Source organism: Rhipicephalus sanguineus, chromosome 2, assembly GCF_013339695.2.
Source record: "Rhipicephalus sanguineus isolate Rsan-2018 chromosome 2, BIME_Rsan_1.4, whole genome shotgun sequence".
In the NCBI taxonomy this organism is placed as follows: Eukaryota; Metazoa; Arthropoda; class Arachnida; order Ixodida; family Ixodidae; genus Rhipicephalus; species Rhipicephalus sanguineus.
Window position 1 is genome coordinate 177,721,696 of NC_051177.1, and position 23,787 is coordinate 177,745,482.

The window sequence follows — 23,787 nt, forward strand, 5'->3', positions numbered from 1 at the left end:
TTTGCAGTGAGATCTAGAACATACTCTGTATGAATGGCCCTCACCACTACACAAGAAAGAAGCACAATATACACTTTCTTTGCACCATCATGGTCCTTCACGAACATGTGTCCTGCAAATTCTACTCCCGTTATTTCGAAAGGCCTAGCGTTACGCACTCGATCACTTGGAAGAGGGGACACTGGTACACTTGTCGCCTTCGCTCGAAATCGCGCACACGTCAAACACTTTCCAATCGCACGTTTCACGGCTTGTCTGGCTCTCACCAGCCAAAACCTAGCGCGAATCTCGGGTGGCGTTGCACCAACACCACCATGAAGCACTGTTTTGTGATACCGCATAACGATGAGGTCAGTCACAGGATGATTGTTTGGGAGTAGCACCGGTGTCATCTCGCAGCACGTGAGATCAGCGTTGTCGAGGCGTGTTCTTCCCTCAGAACACTCTTGACGTCGATGAATGGGTGTAGTTCGCCTATCGATGAACTTGTCCAAATTGTGTCCCGCTTTGTGTTGAGCTGTCTCTCTTCCATATGCATCTACCTGGGCTTGTCTAAACCAAAAGTATTCTGCTTCTTGAACTTCTTGAGTAGATAATACTCCAACTCTGCGGTGGCTTGCGAAGCTACAGTTGTTCACAAAGTGTCTGATCCATGCAGTGACCCTCACCATTTTGATCCAGGAGCTGTATTTCTCTGGGCTAATGCTTTGTCACAATGATCAGGGCCGGAACAACTGTTTTCAACTCACAATTGAGCAGTTCATCTGACGCCTTAGCGGGCGTAGGGTTGTCCATCGTTGGCCAACAATCTGATGATTTGGACAACCACTCAGGGCCCTTCCACCACAATCGGTTATTTAAAGCCTCTTTTAGCGGAAGTCCACGAGTCAACAGATCAACCGGGTTTTCAATACCAGGGCAATGATTCCACTGTTCTGGAGCAGCTGTTTCTTGTATTTCAATTACTCTGTTCGAAACAAATTGCTTCCATTTGACGGCGGAGCTTCGGATCCCGCAGATTGTAACTGTTGAATCTGTCCAACAGTACTCCTCAATTTTCCAGTTTCTCGATGCGAGAGCATCACGTAAGAACTGGAGCACTCTAGCAGCCAACACAGCGGCTACCAGTTCCAAGCGTGGCAAGGATATTTGTTTCATTGGGGCAACTCTGCATTTAGACATTAATAACTGTATATGAGCATTTCCGTCTTGATCTACGACCTTGAGGTATGCCACTACTCCGTAAGCACTTCTCCTGTCATCCGCAAATATGTGAAGCTGATAACCTGTGGACTGGTTTACGCACAGCTTCAGCTCACACTTCGGAAGTGAAAACTCCTGAAGGCCTTGAAGTTCTGCACACCAATGGTCCCATTCTTCATGCAATGGTGCATGCATGGTTTCTTCCCACGTAGTTCCGTGCTGCCAGAGACGTTGGAACAGGAATTTTATCCTGACAAGAAAGGGAGATAGCCACCCCAAAGGATAAAAAATTCTTACGGTTGTCTGAAGCACAAATATCTTGGTGTCTTCTTTATTTTGAAGAAAAATTAACATCGGCTTAATGTTAAGTCGACGTCGGTCGTCATTCGTGTCCCATAAGAGACCAATGACTTTTGTCGGGTCCGCTTCGGAAGGTGTCTCTGCACCTTGACTGATGATTTGTTGCGATTTCTCATCGTTCGTCGACCATTTCTGGAGCTCCATTCCAGCGCTGCTCAGAATAGTATTTGCGTCGTGGAATAATTGTAACGCTTCGCGTGATGAGGATACCCCTGTGACAAGGTCGTCAACGTAGAAGTTGTGCGATAATTGTTGCGCTGTATCTTGCAGGGCTGGTTCAACGTGCTTGAAATGGTACTGTAATGTCGCAGTGAGTAGAAATGGGCTTGCTGTCGTACCAAATGGAACTCGAGTCATTCTGTATGTTTCGAATTTAGGCAGTGATTGACCTGTAGCCGGTGTGCGTTCAAACCACATAAACCGTAAGGCATCTCTGTCTTTGTTAATTCCTATCTGTAGGAACGCTTTCTGGACATCTGCAGTAATTCCAATCTTATGTAACCTAAAGTTGACCAACATTATTAATATGTTGTTGTTTATCTTCGGGCCTTTCTCCAGGTGATCATTCAGCGATGCTACGCCTGGCGCGTGAGATGAGGCGTCGAATACTACCCTCAACCGTGTGGTCGTAGAAGATTCTCGAATTACGGCATGATGAGGCATGTAGTAGCACTTGATTGGTTCATCGGTTTCAAATTGAATCCTTTCGGCATGTCCGTCAGCTTCGTACTGCCTGATCGCCTTGTCGAATTGTTGCATAAGCTCGGGCTCTGCGTAAAGGCGTCGTAGCAAACTGTGAAGTCTGCGCACAGCAACGGCTCGGTTGTTCGCTAGATTCGAAGTTAGCGGCTTCCAAGGAAGTGCAACCTCATATCGCCCATTGTTGTACTGGATAGCGTCAGTAAATTGCTTCATTACAGCGTTGTCATGGTCGTCTTTTGTGAGTGGGCCCGATATACCAATGCTGTCAAGATCCCAAAATTGTTGTAGCGTGCGAGACACCTCTGCGTCTACGCAGCTTGTGCGAAGTACACGGATGTGAGCAGTAGCAGCACGCTTAAAATGCTGCCCTTCGCATTGTATAGGTCCTTGAAAGATCCATCCAAGCTTTCTGTTAATGGCTACTAGGACTTGTTGCTGCTCGTGAGGGAAAACTTCGATTAACAAAAATTTCCACATTTGGTCAGCTCCAACGAGCAAGCATATGCCGTCCCCAGCTTTTAGTCCAGGGATGTGTACTGTATCAGCCATGTACTTTTTTCTTCTAACAGCTGTTGCAAAAACCTGTTTGTCGCTGGCATTTGAACCAGCTGCTCACAGAAGAACGGAACTTCTATAGCCTCTACGTCATGTTTGGAATGATCGAATTGATTCAATATCGTCACGTTGACAATGTTCAGTCGTCTTTCCGGCGTTCCGCTGGTTCCTCCAAATGTCATTACGTCCATTTCGATGGTGCGCACTGTGGGGAGGCTTAGTTTCTTAGAGATGTCTTCTCTAATGAATGTCCGTTGGCTTCCATTGTCGAAGACACCTCTAATAAAGATGGAGTCACATTGGTTTGCCAACCATGCTCGGAACGTCTGCAGCAGAACCACGTTCTCAGTATTTTGCGATGACGACTTATTCGTTTTGACATGTAAGATAGGGGTCCTTGCTTCGTTTGAGCGCTGCTTCTCAGCGTATTCGGGGTTACAAACAACGGTTGCGTGCCTTCCGTTGCACTTAAAACATAACAGATAGCGACGGCATTCTTTAGAGCGATGGTCCTTGCTTGTGCATTTGAAACACCCGCCGGGCGTGGCTAAGCGACTCTTTTTCTAGTGTATGCTAATGTCGGAAGCGCATGACTCCGTAGTGTGGGCTGAAGATACGCAAAAGAAACAGGTACCTTTCTGATTCGTTGCGTGGCTGCTCAGAGCAGAATCCGTAGGTGAAGCGTTGTGAAGCGCCCCTTGTCGCTGATATCGGGAACCATGCCCAGAGGTGTCCACCAAGGCACTTCTCTCACGAGCTTCCACCGCCATGCGGACGTAGTCGAGAAGGTCCTGCAGTTCCGCCTCCGATGACGCAAGTGCCTCGACGTTCGTCTTGCGGCTCTGTTGCTTGAAATACTCCACCAAGATATCGCCTGGGATCGCTTTTGTGAGGACCCCCACGAGCATGAATCATAGGAGAGCTCCGGGCATCCGAGCGCCTTTAGTCCTCTGATGTTGATGTGGACGGTGCCCAATAAGTTGCGCAGCGATGCTACGTCGGTGGAAGATTTCACTGGCTTGATCGTTCGGAGGTTCGCCAAGAAATTCTGTTCAATGATCTTTTTGTTCCCAAATCGATTAGTTAGAAGGGTGATGGCATCTTCGTATGACCCCTCCGTGGCTTGAATGCCGTCGATGGCCTTCGCAGCCTGTCCAGTCAGAAGGTTCTTCAAATAGTGGAATCGTTCGATGTTCGTGAGACTCGGGTTTTCGTGAACCGCGTGTTTAAACATGTCCCAGAAAGGCTGCCACTGCGTAGGGCTTCCATTGAAGTGTAGCATCTCCAGTTTAGGAAAACGAGAGCCGACGAGCTCTTGTCTGATCTGATCTCCAAGGGCACGGCTTCCTGCAGTGGCGATAACTTCGTACTCTACATCGTTCGTTGCAGCACTGTGGGTGATCCTTGACGCTGGCGCCTTAAGCTCCTCCATGTGGTGACAGAGCAACGACAGCGTAGCAGCAGTGTTGTCTTCATATTCTGCCACGGAGACATAATCTTCCGCGACTTGGTCGTCCGTGAGGTGTTCTTCAAGCTCTAAGTTGAGCGCCCGCAGGACGTCGTTGCACACATTTAGCCTGTCGTGCACCACACGAAGATCCGATGAGGAGAATTGGCTTGATTCGATTAGTTGTCTTGACTCGTTTCGTAGACGCGTGTGCAGAGCTCGTTGAGTCGTTCGTTTGCCTTTGACGCGCTCCATCTTCGTTGCGCGCGAAGTCCTTTCGTCTGGTCGCTTGGATCGCAGACTCCCGGGTTTCGGCACCATAAAATGTTGAATAAAGGTGTCTTCGCCGGTAGAATGGAAACGAACAAAGGTTTAATGACTCAGATAACAAAACACGTCCATGCTAGGCAAACGTTCGTTTCGGCACACCCTGCGCGAGCTCTCCTCTCGTGCCCACATTTTCTTCTCTTCTTTCTTCCAATGCACATTCAACAATATTCAATATGCCCCTTCCCACCACCCTGCCCATCCCTTCCCACGTCTCTTCCCTCCTAACCATTGATCCCCTCCCTAATAATATGCATCCTGAGCACCACCCTTCCCGTAGAGTAGCGCGAGCCTCCGCGCTCTGGCGTAGGTTCGGACGGCAACCTGCCGTGGCTTATGTGGATGCCGACCCGTACCGCCACTACACAGCCCACGCTGTTGCAGTCACCGACAACTCCCTCCGACCCACTATTACGGCCTCCGTCTACACTTCCACCTCTGTCGAGGCCGAAGAGGCTGCTATCGCCCTTGCCATTACACAAACCTCCGCGGAATAAATTTTCTGTGACTCTAAGCCTGCGGTATACAACTACACAGTTGGACGGGTGGCACCACCGGCCGCCGGTATCTTGCGCTCTGGCGCCACTCCTTCTCGCCCCATTTATATCATCTGGTACCTGCTCACGCGGGTCATCCTAGCAACGAGGCGGCCAATTCCATCGCTCGCGATTCGACTGACCGAGCAAGCCCGCCACCGCCGGTAATGGACACGCGCGAGGCGCTCCTCACGTACCACGACATCACACTGCACTACCGCCTCTCTCGCCTCACTTTCCCCCCACCGCACAAATCCCTTTCTCAGCATCACCAACACTTGTGGCGCCAGCTGCAGGCCCACACCTTCCTTACTCCCGCACGTCTTGCCCTCTTCCACCCCGCGAGGTACTTGCCGGCCTGCCGCTTATGTGGCAGCTCCAACGCCAATTATGATCATATTTTTTTCTCATGTCCGGCACACTTTCCCCCTGCCTCTTGGCACTTAAAGAAGTCCGCAGCAGTGGGAGGCTGCTTTGTCCAGCACCATGCCGGATCTCCAACTTCGGCTGGTGACTTGGGCGGAGGAATTCGCGGCTAGGCACGGTCTGGACGCCACAACCGGCAGCCTGAAGGCCGCCCACAACGCTGCTTTTTATTTTTTAAAATATTTTTTTTACCTTTTTAGCCTTCTCAAAAAAAACGTTTTTCACCACCACCTTATATATGCACTTGCGTATGAAAGAATAGAACAGTGTTAGTGAGCGCTTGTATCGTACGTTTCTTTTCTTCGTGCATGTATTCTGCGTTGGGACTAATTTTAAATTCAAGATTCTGGTTACGGTGTAAGATATATAGTGTGAATCTAGTTCAGCCATCTCGTTTCTTCCCTCCTGTGAAATAAGTTTACAAGAGCCGAACCATTGCCTCTAGCTCGCGTTACCACGAGCCACGGCACGCTCTTCGTTTGCCCTGGACGACTGGCCACGAGTGGCGCGGCGCTACAACTCCGAAATGGAAAACCGGCATGGGTTGCCACTAATTCGCCTCTTTCATTTTCCTGTGCTGCCCTCTGCCGCTTTGGTAGGGTTTTGGTACGGGGCTGGGACAACTGGTATTGCCAGAAGGAAAGCCTCCGAGTTGAAGAGGCGTTTCGCGACTGTTCCTCTAGGGGAGAGCGCATGCGCAGGGGCTTCGTGAAAAAGGCGTATTGACTAAGGCAGCGCACTGCGGAGCAAAGGGTCGCAGATTAGAATCCCCGTTCGCGCTCTTCGGAAATTTTTCCTGATGAAATATTTTAATTTCGGGCTTTTGTGTATATATACATACGCATATAGGGGACATGACGGCGACGGCAAAAATCCACCGAGAGTGTCCATATAATTGCTATTGCAATAATTAATCGGGAAAGCGCCGTCGAAATGGGTCCGCGTACTCGCGCTGAGCAACACGACGCCGTAGCCGCTAAGACACCACGGAGGGCATAACAACGATGGCATAATCATGGAACACTACTGGAGATTTATTAATATAGCTGGAGCGTCGCACGAAAGCGCAGCTCATCATCTCATAACGGCTAAAAACGGGAAGATAAGCGGCAGCATGCGTATTCGAGCAACGCATCGTCGTCTACTACCCTACGCGCTTCAGAACCCACGAATGATCGTAGACAGCGTAATATCCGTCCTGTGTCATCAACGTCTTGGTTGCGGAGAACTGACGCAATGCAAAACCACCGAACAACTAAGATGTGCCTAATGAGAAGCAATAGACAAACCAAAGAAAGTACAGGGGACGTTATTTGTAGTAATTACGATATAAATGTGAAGAAATATATGTGGACGAAAAGACAAGCTGCCGCCGGCAAAACGAACCTACAACCTTCGAATAACGTGTCCGATGCTCTAGCAATTGAGCTACGGCGACGGTTGTCCTATCGTCCACTTTATTGGGTATATCTGTGCATTTAAACCTGGCAGTGTTGATCAGCGCCGCTCGTAGCTATGACGGCGATTGTTCCACTGGCTGCCTCACTTGTATGATATTTTCAGTGGTATTTGCAAGTGGCGGGCGGTCGACCATGGCGTCATATGACACCGAACTTCTGGCCTATCGAAACCTCGATTACTCAAAGGAACAGGCTCGCGATAAACGCTTTTTTTAATTATATACTGTTTAGGTGATGATAACGCTTTTATATAGCGCCGGTTGCTCCTTTTACCAGATAATAGAACTTATGAAAAGCACAGCAATAAAAAAATATTGCGGCAGATCCCACGCATTTTGGGAGCGGACGTTATGCGAAGCAGGAAGCAAGCAGCAGCCTATAGCACATTTCTTTTTTTTTATCAGCGTTGTGAGGTGGCTTGATGTCTCTCTGCACTCTGATTATTTGTGCGCATATCGTGGGCTTACCAAACACATCGACTACACTAGACACTTTCAGTTTCACGTACGTGTAAAACTTAGCGTAGGTGGAGCGCCTGCGCACTAAAGTGCGCATGCGTAGTAGGTAGAGCCCGCTTACGCACTTTGCGGAGGCGCGTGAAGTCTGCGCAGTTTCGTTGCATGCGCCATGTACGTGACGGGCCTACGCGGCGCTTTCCCTAGCTTAGGGAACTATCGATAGAGGGCAGGTCGGTAGGTTTCAAGATGGTAGCGCACCAATGGAACGCTCCGAGCGGTGATCCCTGCCGAAGGTTTTCGAAAAATGACGACTTGGATATACTTCGTGACGTTCGAGAGTCCAGCCCAATTGATGACAGGATGCAGTATTCAATGAGAATTGATTTAGCCGTGTGCCTGTCGTTGGTCAGTGGAAAAGTGTTTAGTGCCCGCACCCACGCTCACATGTAGTGCGCGATCGCGTAGACAGCAGCAACTCTAATTCTTAGTTGCCTCTTACCACACACTTAGCCTCTTAGATACTGTTGTGCTCTCTCTCAGTCATGAGAACGTCGTCAATTTCAGACCGAGAGAGCGACAGGCAAAGGAAAGACACGTAGGTTAACCAGGTTGCACCCGGTTTGCTACCCTGCGTGGGGGGAGAGCGAAGGGGAGAAAAAACAGAGAAAGCAAGGAGGAAAGACAGAACAAGTGATACGCGCGCACGCATGTCAGCGTACACCGTGCACATTTAGACAGTCACGACGGAAAAATATTTAAGACTGGTTTCTTACAACAAATGCGGGCCACCCCTATTGCAAAACCCAGCGCCACTGGGTACCAGCGTCCAGTGCCATGCCCGATTATGGGCCCAGCGTCGCGCTGGATACTGGGCCGCTGGAGCGGCGCTTTACTGGGAGGCGCTGGGTAATCAAGGGCAAAACGGCTCTCCAGCGTTAAAACGGCGGTGCCTACGTTCCCTACATAAATATATTAGTAAAGAAAGTCACATAAAAAGCATTAGTGCAATAAAAAACATGGTTGATCCCTCCGTCATAGGAATCGGAATAACACAAAGGAAAGCGCGCCCTAACAGAAGTAACTGAATGTTTACTGTACATTGATATAAGAGAGTTTGTACAATGTATATTGATGACTGGCAGCTAATGGCACCGTTTAATGTGCATGCACAGCGTTTGATGACTGGTAGCACATCTCCATCGCGACGACTAACGTTCATGTTAAATGATTACACAAAACCTTGTGGTAGCTGTAGTAGTTAACAGTGAAAGCGTAATCAGAGATCGAGGTGTGATAGCCAGAACAGCGTCGCATATTGGACGCAGAACTTGGTCGCCATCCCGCGGCATGTTAAAATGTGATTGAACACCTCGGCCTGATTAAAGGGAAACGCAAAGCGCGTCGTGCCGCCCCGGTAGTCCGGCCGCGATTTTTCTCGGGGCGAGCGCGTGAGCGTGGAAAGCGGTGTTACAGTCAGATGAGGCAAGCGCGCGCCGCAGAGCTATTCTTCGTTTGGATTGGCGTGATGTTATGAGTGAGGCCGACGCTTTTACGACGCTTGCGCTAAGGTCGCCACCTCGCCCTGTGTTAAGGCATTTACAAAACTGAACTTCTATTGAAAACGTGCCGAATGGGACGGACGTGTAACGCGTTGCCGGTGCTAATCGCGGAGGCCACAGCAATGACGAATTACTTTACCTTACCGCTCCCAGAGGGCAACAGCACCCCGCCGACAGGGAGAGTGGTAGATATAAAATGCGCGTTTGTAAAGCTCTGGAGTCTGTGACTGTGGCGCAGTCGATAGCGTGCCCGGCATCTCTTGTAGCGGACCGAGCAGTCGTGGGTTCAATGCCCGTTGACGGAACCTTTTTTTTTGCCATCTGATAGTGTAAATTTTTGCGACGTCATTCCCGTGACGGAAATACGTCCCTGAAGTCTTGGTGGACCCCGGCATAAAACACTTTCGTGTTGAAAACTAAAAAAAAGCCGTGTGAAAAAAAAAGAAGCTCCACCACGAGGACTCGAACTCGCCACCCCTTCATCTCCAAGCGAGTACTCTACCACTGCGCCACACTTTTTTTTCTTTATTTCCGGTCGTTCATCCAATAAATGGGGACAACAGAATTAAGTTACAAGACACCACAAACAAGTAGGCACACATATACCGTCAACCACTGGATAACAAACATTATGATTTAAAATTCCTTCATAGTAAGCAGGCGTTCTACCCTAGCCAACCATGAAGGGACGCATTCTTTTGTTTTTTCTACCTCAAGAAACCGGGCAATACTTTCTTGAAAATACTGTCTTGCTGGTCTTCTATCCGGAGCACAGTAATATCCAGCCATTCGTGAGCGTCATATACTGTGCAAGCCAGTCATCATGATTAGGTCAAAAGGTAGTGCGTCCTCATTGTCTATTGCTAAATACCGAATTCCATGAGGGTCTAACGGAAATTCTTTTTTTATTGTCCTCTGCAACACGTCCCAAAAGTACACCGCCTCCCAACAGTGCAGAAAGACGTGATCAATTGTTTCAGGTTGGTTACATATTAAGCAGTCGGAGCCCCATGGCATGTAGAAACCTCGCTCCTCTAAAATGGTTTTTACCGGTGGTGTTTCTGTGTGCAATTTAAAGAAGAAAGATTTTGCATTTGGAGCTGCTTCCATTTTTTTGACTCGCTTAAGTACATTCTGACCCTTGTCAGCAGCATATAGCGCTCTGTACATTGGGATGGGCAACACATGGTCACGTACATCCTTATAAAGCTTTTTCTTTCCAACAGAAAAAAGGTACTCGTTTGAAAAGCGGACGCTCAAAAAACGCACACTTGCCACAACTTCCTTCATATAGCCTTGTACTGCACCTTTAATCGTTTGAGTGCTGACAAGAAATTCGGGGAACAGTCGACCAAGCCTTATTTCGCACACTGTTAACAGGAAGGGGTCGCTTGCCTCACGGAAAAAGAAAAACCTATTTACCAACTGTTTTATGAACAGATGCGCCAGTCCAAGGCCGCAACTTTTTACCCGTCTAAACAAATTTGTACGACTGCACCTTTCCCGAAACACAACAACGTCGCTGTAAAAGGGCCAGTCAATACAGTAAGACAGCGTTTCGTTTCGTATTTCGGTGTCGCGTATTGAAGGAAGACGCGATCTTCCTTTCCAAATCAAGCTTGCCTCTTTATTAGACACAAACAAAGGGTGACCGGCAACGAATGAAATGCCCAATATGGGAAGAGCGCTAGGTTTCATTAAGAATTCCCGTTTTAACTCTGAAAAATATCAAATGGATCGAGGAGCCGGAAACTGCTTGACGGCTGTTACTGCCGATTTTTAATAGCCGTTTCCTGCCCTTGCTCATGATGAACGTGTACGCAAGCTTTATGATGACTCGTTCGATAAACACGCGCCCACATGAATTCATACTGAGTAGTTTTCTCGCGCGAGCGACGATATTACTGCGGGGCGGGCAGGTCTGTATTCTGACTTGCAGTTCTATCGATACCTACAACTATAAAACCGCTCCGCAAAAACAAATACAATAAGTTTAAGAAAGATGCCGGTGTGCCAGTTCACTAACGCATACCAGTTGACAGGTATGTGTTCTGACGCATGAGTCATAGAAGTACCGGCGAGTGCGGCCGGCTGATTTCGGTAAGCCTGTGTTCGCTGCTGAAAGCGCGTCGCATCGATGGTCATTGCTCCTTGTGCGGACACCGTACACAAGAAAAAATGGTTAACTTAGGTTAACGGATGTTTAGACTATACTTCACAGTAAATCTTACACGTTGGAATTGCGTGTACTTAAACCAAGAAGCGCCTGTGGCCTGTACACGGACTCGGCCGGTACTCTAGGCCTAACACTCGCTGGCAGCCGGACTGGGTAGGACCGATCTCGGCGCAGATGAGTTGCGATGGTCGAAGTTTCTGCATTTTAGCCTCGAACACTCTTTACCTGTTACTTAACGTAAAGCTGAAGTAAGTGGAAGTGCAAGAATTGCCCGAGATGCGTTTTCGTTGTGGCGATATCGAACGACGGCTGTTTTTCTGGCCTCCGTTGGGAGAGGTCGCGAAGCCAGAGCTCATTTACTTCTTGCCAACTGCACGGCGATGTAGCAATTTGCTCTGTAAGTTCAGACGAACGCCCTCCAGATTTATAAACATTGCAATATGAAGTCATTACCGCAACACATCACGGATGCAAAACTGATATATATGAGCGGCAAGCACAAAATGTGTATTCATTGCTGCTGCGTGCTCCGCAAGAATTCACGACGTTATTGGCACTGCATGAATAAAAAAAGCGTGGTAGCAAGCAAAATGATCAGTGTTGGCTGTTTTGGGTTATAAACATATTTTTTCCACATTCGACAGGGAAACATTAAAAGTGACCGTGATTTCACAGATATCACATCACGTATATCATGAAAATAGTGCGCATCTCCTCGTCTTTCTCTGCCAAGCTAGAATTTGTGACACATGTTTGGGACCCGTTAGGATAGCATCTATTGGTACCATTGAATCAGACATTCGATATTGAACTATACCAAAGCATTCCGCCGCGCACGACACTGAAAGCAGCGCGCGGCACTGGCAAAACAGTGCAGGCTCCAGTATGTGCCAGCGCACGCCAGTGAGAATTCCAGCGTCTCCAGCGCTTCCCAGAGAGAGCCAGCGTCAGAGCTGCAAGGCCAGTGGCTCTACCAGTGCGACCCAGCTCTTGCCCAGTGCTTTCACTGGAGTCCCAGTGAATTCGAGCGTATGGGCACACTGCGCTTGCATAGGCACCGCACACTGACCAGATGGAGCTGCGTTGCTCAAACTGCCCCGTCTCAAAGTCTTCGGCATTCACCGTTAGGGGCACGCAGAAAATAGACGCGTGCTCGCGTCCCCCATGTATCCCTGCCACGGATCCCGGCCACAATCCGCCGACAGATGCAGGGCGCGAAACGCGCGCGTCGCGTTCCAATTTCATTGAGGCCGTCTCAAGGTTGCTTTTTTTTATCCGCTAGGCTATGTATTCTGGCGCTGCAGTCAGACTGGCAAACTCGACTGAACGGTGCCTCCACCAGCGCGGCGGCGTTCAGCGCCAACGCGGCCGTTTCCGCGTCCCTTGGGTGATAGCGTTCCCTCTCGGACCACACGCGCGGCTGCTTGTGCAAGCATGGTGTCGTCAGCGTGCGTTCCTCTGCAACTACTGGCTCGTTTTCAGGCCGCCGAAGGTTCGGAATAATTTTTCAGGGGAGTAAATATTGATAAAGGCAAGCTTCTGTACGAGGGAGGTCTTGTACAGTCGCGCTCAATATGACTTTCTACACGGGAGCTCGTGGCCTCACGAGTTTATTGATTGCGCACGGCTTCAAGTTGCTTCATTTCTGAAATTAATATTATTTTCTTATTAGGGAACATCCCCAGTGAGAGAACAGCGTTTAGTTGTAGAAAGAAGGGCTGGTGGAAGGAATGAGAAATCTTTAAACTCGTGAGGCCACATGCTCCCGTGTTGCAAGTCATATTGAGCGCGACTGTACCTAGTGGTAAAGTACTTGTCTCTGAGGACGGAAGTGTGGTGACAATCTTAACAAGGTGTGGGTTCGAGCTAGTTGGTACTCCATGATCAACACTTTTTGCGCAAAATTTTCTCAGACAACGGACGAAACAGACACGGACGGGCGCAGACTTCCAACTGATTTTATTATCAACAAGTGACATATATATATATACACAAATATGACTACGTCAAAACACCTGTGCCATAGTTGCTTTTGTTTTGACGTAGTCATATTTGTGTATATATATATATATATATATATATATATATATATATATATATATATATATATATATATATATATATATATATGTCACTTGTTGATAATAAAATCAGTTGGAAGTTTGCGCCCGTCCGTGTCTGTTTCGTCCGTTGTCTGAGAAAATTTTGCGTAAAAGTGTTGATCGCGGTGACAAGTCGGTGTGTGTCCCAAACGCGCATGAACGCTCCGTCGATGACTATGAAGTTGAGAGTAAGTAAGCATTTTTATCCAATGGTCTTGTTTTATTTCATTCTGTTTTGTTGTTTTGAAGCTTTCTCGAAACATATGCGTCATTGACGCGACCTGCGACTGCAGAGCAGGCATGCTAGTGCAAGCACGCTGCGGCAGTGGACGCGTGTACCTGCAGACATATAGAAAACTGATTTTAGCATGATGATTTTGTGATGTAAAGCTAACAAAAATAAGAACTAGAATTAAACAATGTCTTCGTGATACCGATTCAGCGAGAAAAAACACATATCGCCATTCGGAGACCATTATAAATGGGTGTATCCTAATTAATGCAGGTCTGAAACAATGTTTCATTCCGTGGGCGTTGCATTCCGTTGCTGATTATGCCAGTCGCCTCAGGAACGCCACGAAAGACGTGTCTCCTATCCCACCACGTCAACACTCACGCCCAAGTTTCGTCAGTCATGCACTGCGGGATTGCACACACGTCTTCGTACGGCACGATGCTATCAGACCACCACTACAACCGCCTTACGACGGACCCTTTAGAGTCATCAAGCGTTGCCCCAAGCATTTTGTCCTGCTGATTAAGGACAGTGTCTCCATTGACCGCATTAAGCCGGCCTTCCTCGACACCGACGCCGTCCTCGCAGACGACAAGCCATCCTCCAACACCAGACGAACGCGCTTCGCAACAGTAGCAACTACCAGCTACTCATAAGGATCGCTCCTTCGCGCATTGGCTACCTCGCTAGAGGGGGGGCCCTATGGCGAGCCGTCAACGCGAGAGAAGACGACGAAGTTGCGCTTCAGCTGCTCCGCACGTTCGAGCCTAGAGCGTGAAAAGAAGACGCCCGCAAGAACGACAGCGGCTGTGGTTGTACAGCGGAGAGCACGCAGCAATAAAATATGTGGGAAAGTGAACGCCTCACGTCATCCCACAAAGTCTTGTCACGACAATTAGCATCCAACGTTGGCGTCTCTCCTTCTCCCACTGAGCCTTCGGGAAGCGGTAAAACTTTGTTCCAGGTGAATTGCTGCAGGTATTGTGACAACCCACAACACAACAAACCCTGTTGCTGCGACGCTGAGCCATGGAACGACTCGCAAAGAAGAAACGCTTCGCAAAACTGCGGAAAAACACGAAAGAGCTGGTACAAACGCTGTCACCGGCCGCGGCGTGCGAAAGCTGTTATCACCCCAGGGACGCGCGCGCCGCCGCTAGAGGCGTTCCCGTCAGCGCAGAGTTAGAAGCGCAGTTTGGCCATACCAGTGTTCCCAGTGCGGTCCAGCGCCAAAAAACGTACTGGTATCACGCGGGGGGTACTGGAACGGCGCTGGTTTTTGCAATAGGGACGGTATATATTGCGAGGTATTTTTATTCTCAAAAGTACGCGGCGAACATTTTTACGTCAGCCGTGCGTCTTTACGTGCGTCCCTGTGTGCGTGTGTTTTGTGTGCGCTGGGCGCTCCACGCTCAACGTGGGAACCAGCGTCTCCCGCTCACCGATGTTCTCTTTCTCTTTTGCCCTAACGTTATTGGCTAGGATACGCACAAATAAAAACGGTTCACGTGCATGGCGTAGTGAGTACTTGTGCGGTACGTTTATTTTCTTCGCGGGTGTCTTGTGCGTTTGCGCTGTAATTTTAGCCTCAGGATCCTCGTCATGGTGTAACAAAAAACTGATATTCTCACCGCAAGCGAGAGGCAATGAATGCGATAGCAACCAATTAGAATGTCACACGAACAACGGCAAGCAGCTGGATACTTCCAGCGCCCGATATTTGAGTTTGAAGTGCCGACGGTGCAGTGCGTTTATATCTCGTAGTAGCTGTCGTCTTTCCTCATGATATCGTGGGCATACGCAAGTGGCCACATACGCATTCTGGACTACCTTGTTAAATTTTGTGCAAAAAGTGTTTTGATTACGCGGTACCCAGCCGAGTTCCATATCTCATTATTGGCGTTATGTATCCTAACGCGCTACGAAATGTTTACTCCCTGTTTGAAATTCTTTTCGGGCATGTAAAGAGTAGGACGCCAAATATATTTGACGGTAGTAAGAGAACAGCGCGTTGTTCAGAGCAAGCAACACAGAACTACGCTGTCTTGCTTGTTTACACACAAGCCCCGCGCGCCGCAGTGAAGCTTTACATTTTTGTTTAACTAATGTCAATTGCTCAAAAGTGCAGCTTTATATTTATTTCAGTATATTGAATGTTGCATTTATTATTCTTACAACGTGGGACGCAGTATAATTTTTTTCTCTCAGTAATTTCAGGTCCACTAATATTTCCCTTACCGTAAAAAAAGAAGACTCGCAAACACTTCTTAATGTTCTCACCAATGGTAAGTGAAATCTCGACGCACAGTGGTGGCTCTCATTTATTTGCTCCATATGGCGAAAATAGCACATCCCGTTTTTTGAAACTTTAGCCACATATGTAAACTTAACTTTTAAATCTGTACCTAGCCATGTAAATATAAGTATGCCGCGCAGAAAGAGAGATAGCACAAGGTAACGTTCGCGTGCTATTGGCTAGTGTTGGGTAATGTTGGTTTGTACGTAATGATCTTGGCTAACTGTCAGTTAAGCTTTGCTTGTGTGGGTTGCAGTCAAGTGGTGCTGCCTATGCGCTGTAATAGCCATGTAAAACGCGACAGTTTAGCCGCAAGAGTGAAGCAATGAATTCAAGAACAACACATTGGAATGTCATACGAAGGAAGGATAGCAGCTCACTCCTTTACCAAGCACTGCTACTGCAGCGAGTGAAGTGACCTTCGTGCGGTCTATGGCTTCAACGCAAACATTGCGATGAAAGCACAACGCGTGCGAGGTTTTGAGGTGTCTGTTGAACTGCTTTCAAGAAATTGGGGGCGAGGAGTTACGGTGTCGCCCTCAATCGGACGCGGCTCTTTTACGTCTAGATAGGATAACGCCGACGTGCTCCTATATGTTTTCGATGTCGGCGCTCTACAAAACACCACGCCCAAGTCCTGCTGGACATCAGGTAGCTGACCGGGGATGTGCGTTCGACGACACGGTAAGGGCCCTCGTACTTGGGCAGCAGGCTGGAAGAGAGGCCAGTATCAGTGGTAGGGACCGAGAGCCATACGAGCACTCCAGAGAGGAACGTGGGCGCAGAAGTTTTGGTGTCACCGCGAATGCTCTTCTGCCTCTCTTGGTCATGCGTAGTAAATGTCTTCGCGAGCTCCCGACACTCCTCAGCAAGTCTGGCTGTCGCAGAAATAGGCGCACACTCAGACGGATCCGGCTTGTATGGAAGGATTGTGTCGATTGTGTGCGACGGGTGCCTGCCGTACAATAAGAAAAAGGGTGAGAAACCAGTAGTGCTCTGAGGGGCGGTATTGTAGGCGTAGGTGACGAAAGGCAGAATGGCATCCCAATTGGTATGATCGGCGGTGACGTACATCGAGAGCATGTCGCCGAACGTGCGGTTAAAACGTTCGGTGAGGCCATTCGTCTGCGGGTGGTAAGCAGTCGTTTTCCGGTGAACACCAATTGCACTCTTTGAGAATGGCTTCGACGACTTCCAACAAGATGACACGACCTCGATCGCTAAGCAGCTCCTGGGGTGGACCGTGGCTCAGCATGAAGCGGTGCAGCAGGAAGGAGGCAACATCGCGCGCTGTAGCCGCTGGGAGGGTGGCAGTTTCGGCGTATCGCGTAAGGTGCTCAACAACGACAATGGCCCAGCGGTTACCAGCCGACGTTAGAGGAAGTGGTCTATACAAGTCTCTGCCTACGCGCCCAAACGGCCGGTCAGAGCAAGGTGCAGCTTGCAGACCTGCCGGCGGCAGGAGCGTTGAAGTTTTGCGGCGCTGACAATCGATGCGGGTGCGAAAGAACTTCTGCGCATAGCGGTACATCCCTTGCCAAAATTACCGTTGGCGAATGCGGTGGTAGGTTTTCGACACCCCAGAGTGTGCACACTGCGGATCAGAGTGCAACCACTCGCATATGTCAGAACGCAGACTGCGGGTTATCACGAGTAGCCACTGGGGCCGTCGCCGTAATTGCGTCGGTGGAGGAGGTCGTCGCGAACGACGAAATGGTGGGCTTGACGACGCAACGCGCGAGTGGATGGTGTTGCCCATGGATCAGTCAGCAAGTCTATCAATGAGGTAATCAAGTGATCCTTGCGCTGTTCAGTAGCGATGGTGTGAATGTCCATAGAAGGAGCGGCATTGTGAGACACTGAGCTATATGCGTATTGTCGTCAGGCAAGGGGCAGCGCGAGAGTGCGTCGGCATCAGCATGCTAGCGTCCGTTGCGGTACAGCACGCGGATATCGTAGTCCTGTAGGCGAAGTGCCCAGCGGTCGAGGCGGCCTGAGGGATCCTTTAATGACGACGACCAACATAGTGGATGATGGTCGGTGATGACATGAAGTGGGCGAGCATAGAAATAAGGTCGGAATTTCGTAAGGGCCCAGATGATCGCCAGGGATTCCTTTTCGGTGACGGTGTAATTGGTCTCGGTTTTAGTAAGCGTACGACTTGCATATGCTACGACATATTCAGGAAACCCTGGATTGCGCTGCGCATGGACAGCGCCAAGGCCAACACCGCCAGCGTCTGTGTGTACCTCTGCAGGAACCGTAGGGTTGTAGTGGCGTAGTATGGAAGGTGACGTGAACAAGTGACGGAGCTTTGCGAAAGCGTCGTCGCACTCTGACGACCATGAATGGAGGGGCCCGTTACTTCCGAGGAGCTTCGTCAGGGGCGATGTTATAGTCGCGGAATTTCGGATGAAGCGCCGAAAGCAGGAACACAGTCCTACGAAACTGCGCAGTTCTTTGACAGACATAGGTTTGGGGAACTCGGTCACGGCTCGAAGTTTGGCTGGATCGGGGAGAATTCCGTCCTTGGACACGAGGTAGCCGAGGATTGTCAGTGCCGTGCTGCAAATCGGCACTTCGTGGGTGGAGATGGGGGGAGAAGTCCGGAGCAAAAACGACGACGTCGTCGAGGTAGCACAAGCACGTGTGCCATTTCAGGTTGCGCAGAACGGTATCCATCGTGCGCTCAAAGGTGGCGGGCGCATTACACAGCCCAAACCGCATGACATTGAATTCGTACAGGCTGTCGAACGTGACAAAGGCGGTCTTCGGTCGAGCGTCATCAGCCATAGGTACTTTCCAGTACCCTGAGCGCCAATCAAGAGATGAAATAAATTCGGCGCGTTGAAGGCTGTCAATCGCGTCGTCTATTTGCGGCAGTGGACACACATCCTTACGAGTGATCTTGTTGAGTCGTCTGTAGTCGACACAGGACCGCACAGAACCGTCCTTCTTCGCAACAAGAACGACAGGAAACGCCCAGGGGCTGTTGGAGGGTCGAATAACATCGCGTCGAAGCATGTCGTCGACTTGCTCGGTGATTACACGGCGTTCTGTGGGAGATACGCGATATGGACGTTGCCGCAGTGGCAGGTGGGCGCCAGTGTCGATGCCGTGCGTAACGGCCGACGTGCGGCCTAAAGAAACTTGAGCGACATCGAAAGAAGAGCAAAATTCTTCCAACAGGTCCTGAAGCTGGGAACGCTGGACCTGCGTAAGGTTTTCAGCTATGGAGGAACCACAGACGTCAGCGGGTGATGAACCATACGTCGAAAGAGCACTGAGCGTACTGGAACTGCGGCCGTGCGTGTCATTGAGTTCGTCCATAACTTTTGCGTCTTCGAGGGATTCCACGCTGCTGAGACATTCCCCTCGCACCAACGGAACACTGTACGGGGAGGGGCTGATTACAAAAATAGAGGTGTTGCCCTGAGTGACTTGAACGTTCGCTAAAGGCACCAGCAAGCCGTTCCTCGTGCAAACACGGTCATATGGCGAGATGAGTGCAACGGTGTCGGAAGACTGGCGCAGTAGACTGACACCACCGTTGACGAGTTTGCAGGCACTTTGATGTCGTCTTTGACGAATACCTTGCTTGCAGCCGATGGACTCTCTTCCGGCGTCAAATTAGAGAATGGTGAGAGCTCTATTTCGGCGGTTGCACAATTAATGACGGCGTCGTGGCGGGAGAGAAAATTCCATCCGAGGATGACGGCGTGAGAGCATGCAGGAATTATGATCAATTCGACGGCGTACATGGCGTCCTTAATCATGACGCGGGCTGTGGACACCAATGTAGGGTGAATACGTTGGGCGCTGGCTGTGCGGAGGGAGAGCCCGGAAAGTGGCGTCGGCACTTTTCGCAGTATTCGGCTAAGCTTTGCGTCCATAACGGATACGGCGGCTCCAGTGTCGATAAGGGCAGACGCACGAACACCGTCTACAAACACGTATATCACGTTCGACGAGCTGAGGGCTTTCGCAGTTCGATAGCGTCGCAGCCCTTGCCTCGTAGACTGCGACGACTAGTTTTCCTGGTCACGTGGGACCAGACGTGGCCGCATCGGGGACTGTGAGCGGCGTCGTGGTGATGGTGAACGGCGGGTAGAGGGCGCTGGGCGAGACGGCGGTGACATAGGCGGCGGTGAATCGTAACACGGTCGGCTTCACTGGCCTGGCATGGTTGAGGCGACTGGAGGCGACTGCACGCGATTGCAATAGCGGGCGACGTGACCGACGCAACCGCACGCAAAATATATGGGGCGGTTGTCGGAAGTGCGCCATCGGTTGGCCCAAGACGCGGTGGACGGGGCGGCGGGTGATAGGACTGCATGGTGGGCTGCAGTCGTGGCCTAGGAAAGGTGTTGACGTACGCAGCCGGCACACTCGACTCGTAGCCCTGTGGTCTGGCGACGACTTCGGCGTAGGTATGTGGAGCAGACACAGGCATCGCTGGGGGTGGCCGGGCTACAACTTGCGCGTGAGTGGCGCAAGCGCCGGAGGAGGCTGGTGGTATTCGGCATGCCCTCCACGATTTCCTGTTGAATAGCACGGCGCATGGATGGCAGCAGTGTGGTAGATGGCTGTTCAACATGCTGCGACTGAGGGAAGGTCAGTAGAAAAAACTGGCGGGCAATATCTTCGCGCACAAATGACTTGATCTCGGCGAGAAAAGCCGAGTGATCAGAAATGGCTGACAAGCCAGCGAGATGAGCGTCGCGTGATGGAGGTAGACGGGTCAGCAACCGCTGCCGGCGCAGCTCCTCGTAGCTGTGGCAGAGCGTGATCACCTCTGTCACGGTACGAAGGTTCTTGGCGAGCAGCATGGTGAAGGCATCGTCATCGATGCTTTTCATAACGTGGCGGATCTTGTCAGACTCAGACATGTTTACGTCGGCTTTCTTGCACAAGTCGAGGACGTCTTCGTTCTAGCTCGTAAACGACTCGCCGGTCTGCTGAGCTCGTTCACGTAAACGCTGTTCGGCTTGTAGTTTACGAACGGCAGGTCGGCTAAACACGTTGATGATGGCGGACTTGAAATCAGACCACGGCAGGAAATCGGTTGCGTGGTTGTTGTACCACAGGCTTGGCACACGTGCGAGGTAGAAAACCCGGTTGCTCAGTTTTCCTGCCTCGTCCCATTTGTTGGGTACGCTCACGCGCTCGTATATCGTGAGCCACGAATCAACTACAAATTAAAGGCTGACGTGCGTGCCCGTGGATCGCGCCTGCGACCCCTCGCACCGCAGCGCACCGCGTTAGACAACTGTGCAACGCGTCATACGTCCTCCAGAATGCTAACGGCGACCTCTTTATATACACCATTCACCTCTGGTTGTACGCAGAAGTCGAAGGTGTGTCAGCTTCTTTACTGTCACACGAGATGACGCGAAGGGCGCGCTTTAAAGCCGCCGCCGCACTATTAGCGGCGTTGGGCAGGCAGGTCTTGTGTTCGGAGGAGCAGGGGCGTTTGAGAGTTCGATCAATCGCACGAGACATCACCCGGCACGAAATTGAAATTATGTGAGACGCGGTGTATCCGCCTCGTGCGCTGCTGCTTTGAGCTGTACTAGAGGCGCCACCAACGGCGAACGGTGGCGAAAGGTGGATACGCATGGCTCATAGAAGCCGTGGGAAAGCGTCCGTTACTCGCCGTTTTTCTATTAATTTTTCATTCTGTGTTGATATTTGTACTGCCGACGCTGCTCCACTAGAAAACCGTGCCGTTTGTTACGTCGATTGTTCTATATTATTTGTTTTAAAATGACAGGCCCGTTTTTTTTCAATGCGTGCGCGCGATACACTGCGTACGTTTCTTACGTGCATGCGTCCAAGTTGTTTGCGTGATCTGTTAACACAGATGAAATAAAAACTGTTGCAATACAAAACAGCATTCTTGTTTTATTGAACACCTCGAACAGTACAACAACAATGAACATTACGGCTGTATGCTTGCTTAAGAAACGCACAAAAGACACGCGTTTTTATCTTCGCCCAACACTCGTAGCAGTCAACTAGGCCAAAAAACCGAAATCTAACTTGCTGAACGTTTTAACAGCCGTCACACAGCTGCATAATAATGTGTGAAAGTACTTTAGCAAATGACCAACAAACATTCACACAGCGTATTGTTTTGTTCACAGACGGTGTTAACATATGAGAAAGTTCTAACTGCATTGTAATCACATATTTAGCAATATCTAATCACTTTCTCCATTGAAGCCACAATCCTCTAACACATGCGCTTTAAATTGAGTATGGCATTACTCAGACTTACATAGGAAATGCGCAAGCGTGGCATTACTCAGATTTATATAACAAATGCGCACGCGTGTAATGTATCTCGTATGCTAGATTCTCCTTTGGTACGTGGAACTCAACATAAAACGCGATTCTAGAAGTAATGTTCCTGGAGTGGCGAGCATATAGAAGGGCAAGTAATTGCAGCTTCACTTACCTTTGCAAAAACGGTATTCCAATTACAATTCAATATTAACCGACGCAACAACCATAACAACACTCTTGTTGCACACAGTCATATCAGGCTGACGCGCGAGGCAAAGCGTGGTATTTTAAGTGTAGCACAATTGTGCGCGCAGAGTACGCTAGAATATTCTCGCACAATGACGTCAAGCTTGCAGTCCTTCAGCGGTTCCCACGATGTAGCTCCATTTGACCTCCTCGCGTCATCAAACTGCTGCGATGCCGAGAACTACACTGAGAACTACACTAGCTGACTTGGAAAAACGCGGTCTTGCAGGAGGCCATCCTGTCCAGCAAACAACGGACAAAAGTACACAACTGAGGCGTCTGAAACATTGCCGTTGATGAGATGGCAGCTGAACGAAATCAGGGCTCATCGTCCGACGTGTGGCCACCGCCTTAACACAATATTAACGTTGCAACGTGCAAGGAAGACACCACGAAAGCGACGAGCCCAGCCGGTCTAGTCGGGTGCGCTACTGCACAGTACACAGCGTGCGCTCTCACGGCCACCGAAAGAAATAAAAGAAAGTGGAGAGAGGAGTCACCTTGGAGCATGGCATATCGGTGGAAGCAAGAAGAGGTGTTGCATCGTCGGTGTGGCGTATTGTCGAGAGATGGCGCTGGTTTGTTTTTGCGCAACGGAATCGCAAGTTTCATTCAAAATGCATGTGATGTTATGGGGGGTTGAGAGAGGGGGCAACCACCTGAGCAGAGTGGTGGCGCCACCATACCAGCGCATGAGGCGGATAGTGCATCGTTGCCCGTGCAGTGTTTGCGTCGTCTCGCTGGCGACCCGCGCTAGTTTTCGATTTTTGGGACAACGCGAGCGCAAGACTCCGATTGGGGCTCGCGTTTTGTGCATGCGCCCCGGCGGCTGGCATGTTTCTTGGGTCCCAAATTCTCTCTTTAGTGTTTCGCCAGATTTTGGATGTGCGCATTTGACTTGTACTTTGACATACAGGGCCTGGTCGAGTGTGCTCGCGCGCTTTTCTTTTGAGGGGGAGTTTTGTACGTCTCGTGCTTTTACCACAGAGTTTGCGTTGAAGCTATAGACCGCACGAAGGTCACCTAGCTCGCTGTAGCGGTCGCATTTGCAGAAAGAAGCGAGCTGCTAACTAGAAGAGCCAAAGTAGGGCCTAGTTCAAATAACAACTGTGACAGTTCGCGCTCGTCCTGTGCGTACCTGTGCGCTCTTTTCGTGCGTCCTTCTTTGTGTTTTAGCAGCGCTCTGCAAGTGTCAAGCTCTGACAGTTTCAAGTTCGCGCTCGCACTGAGTGTGTTCGTTGCGTGCGTCCTTTCTGCTTGAGAGGCACGCCTCAAGTTTCGAGCTTCTTGCCGTCCTTCGGGTAACACTCCAATTTGCTTCAATCGCATTCATCCCTTCGCCCGTGCGGCGAAACTTAATTTCTCACTCTTAATAATATTCGTTTATAGATAATTATATTGTTTACTTGTT

General features: G+C 49.9%; 1 protein-coding gene across 1 annotated transcript in view; it reads left to right on the forward strand.

The window, feature by feature from the left end:
- The window catches only part of LOC125757403 (uncharacterized), a 54,952-nt gene that overhangs the window by 27,406 nt on the left and 3,759 nt on the right, over positions 1 to 23,787 (forward strand). Inside the window, exon 3 of the mRNA XM_049412986.1 lies at positions 15,755 to 15,831. Within this exon, the coding sequence (XP_049268943.1) occupies positions 15,755 to 15,831 (77 nt within the window). The remainder of the gene's footprint in view (positions 1 to 15,754; positions 15,832 to 23,787) is intronic.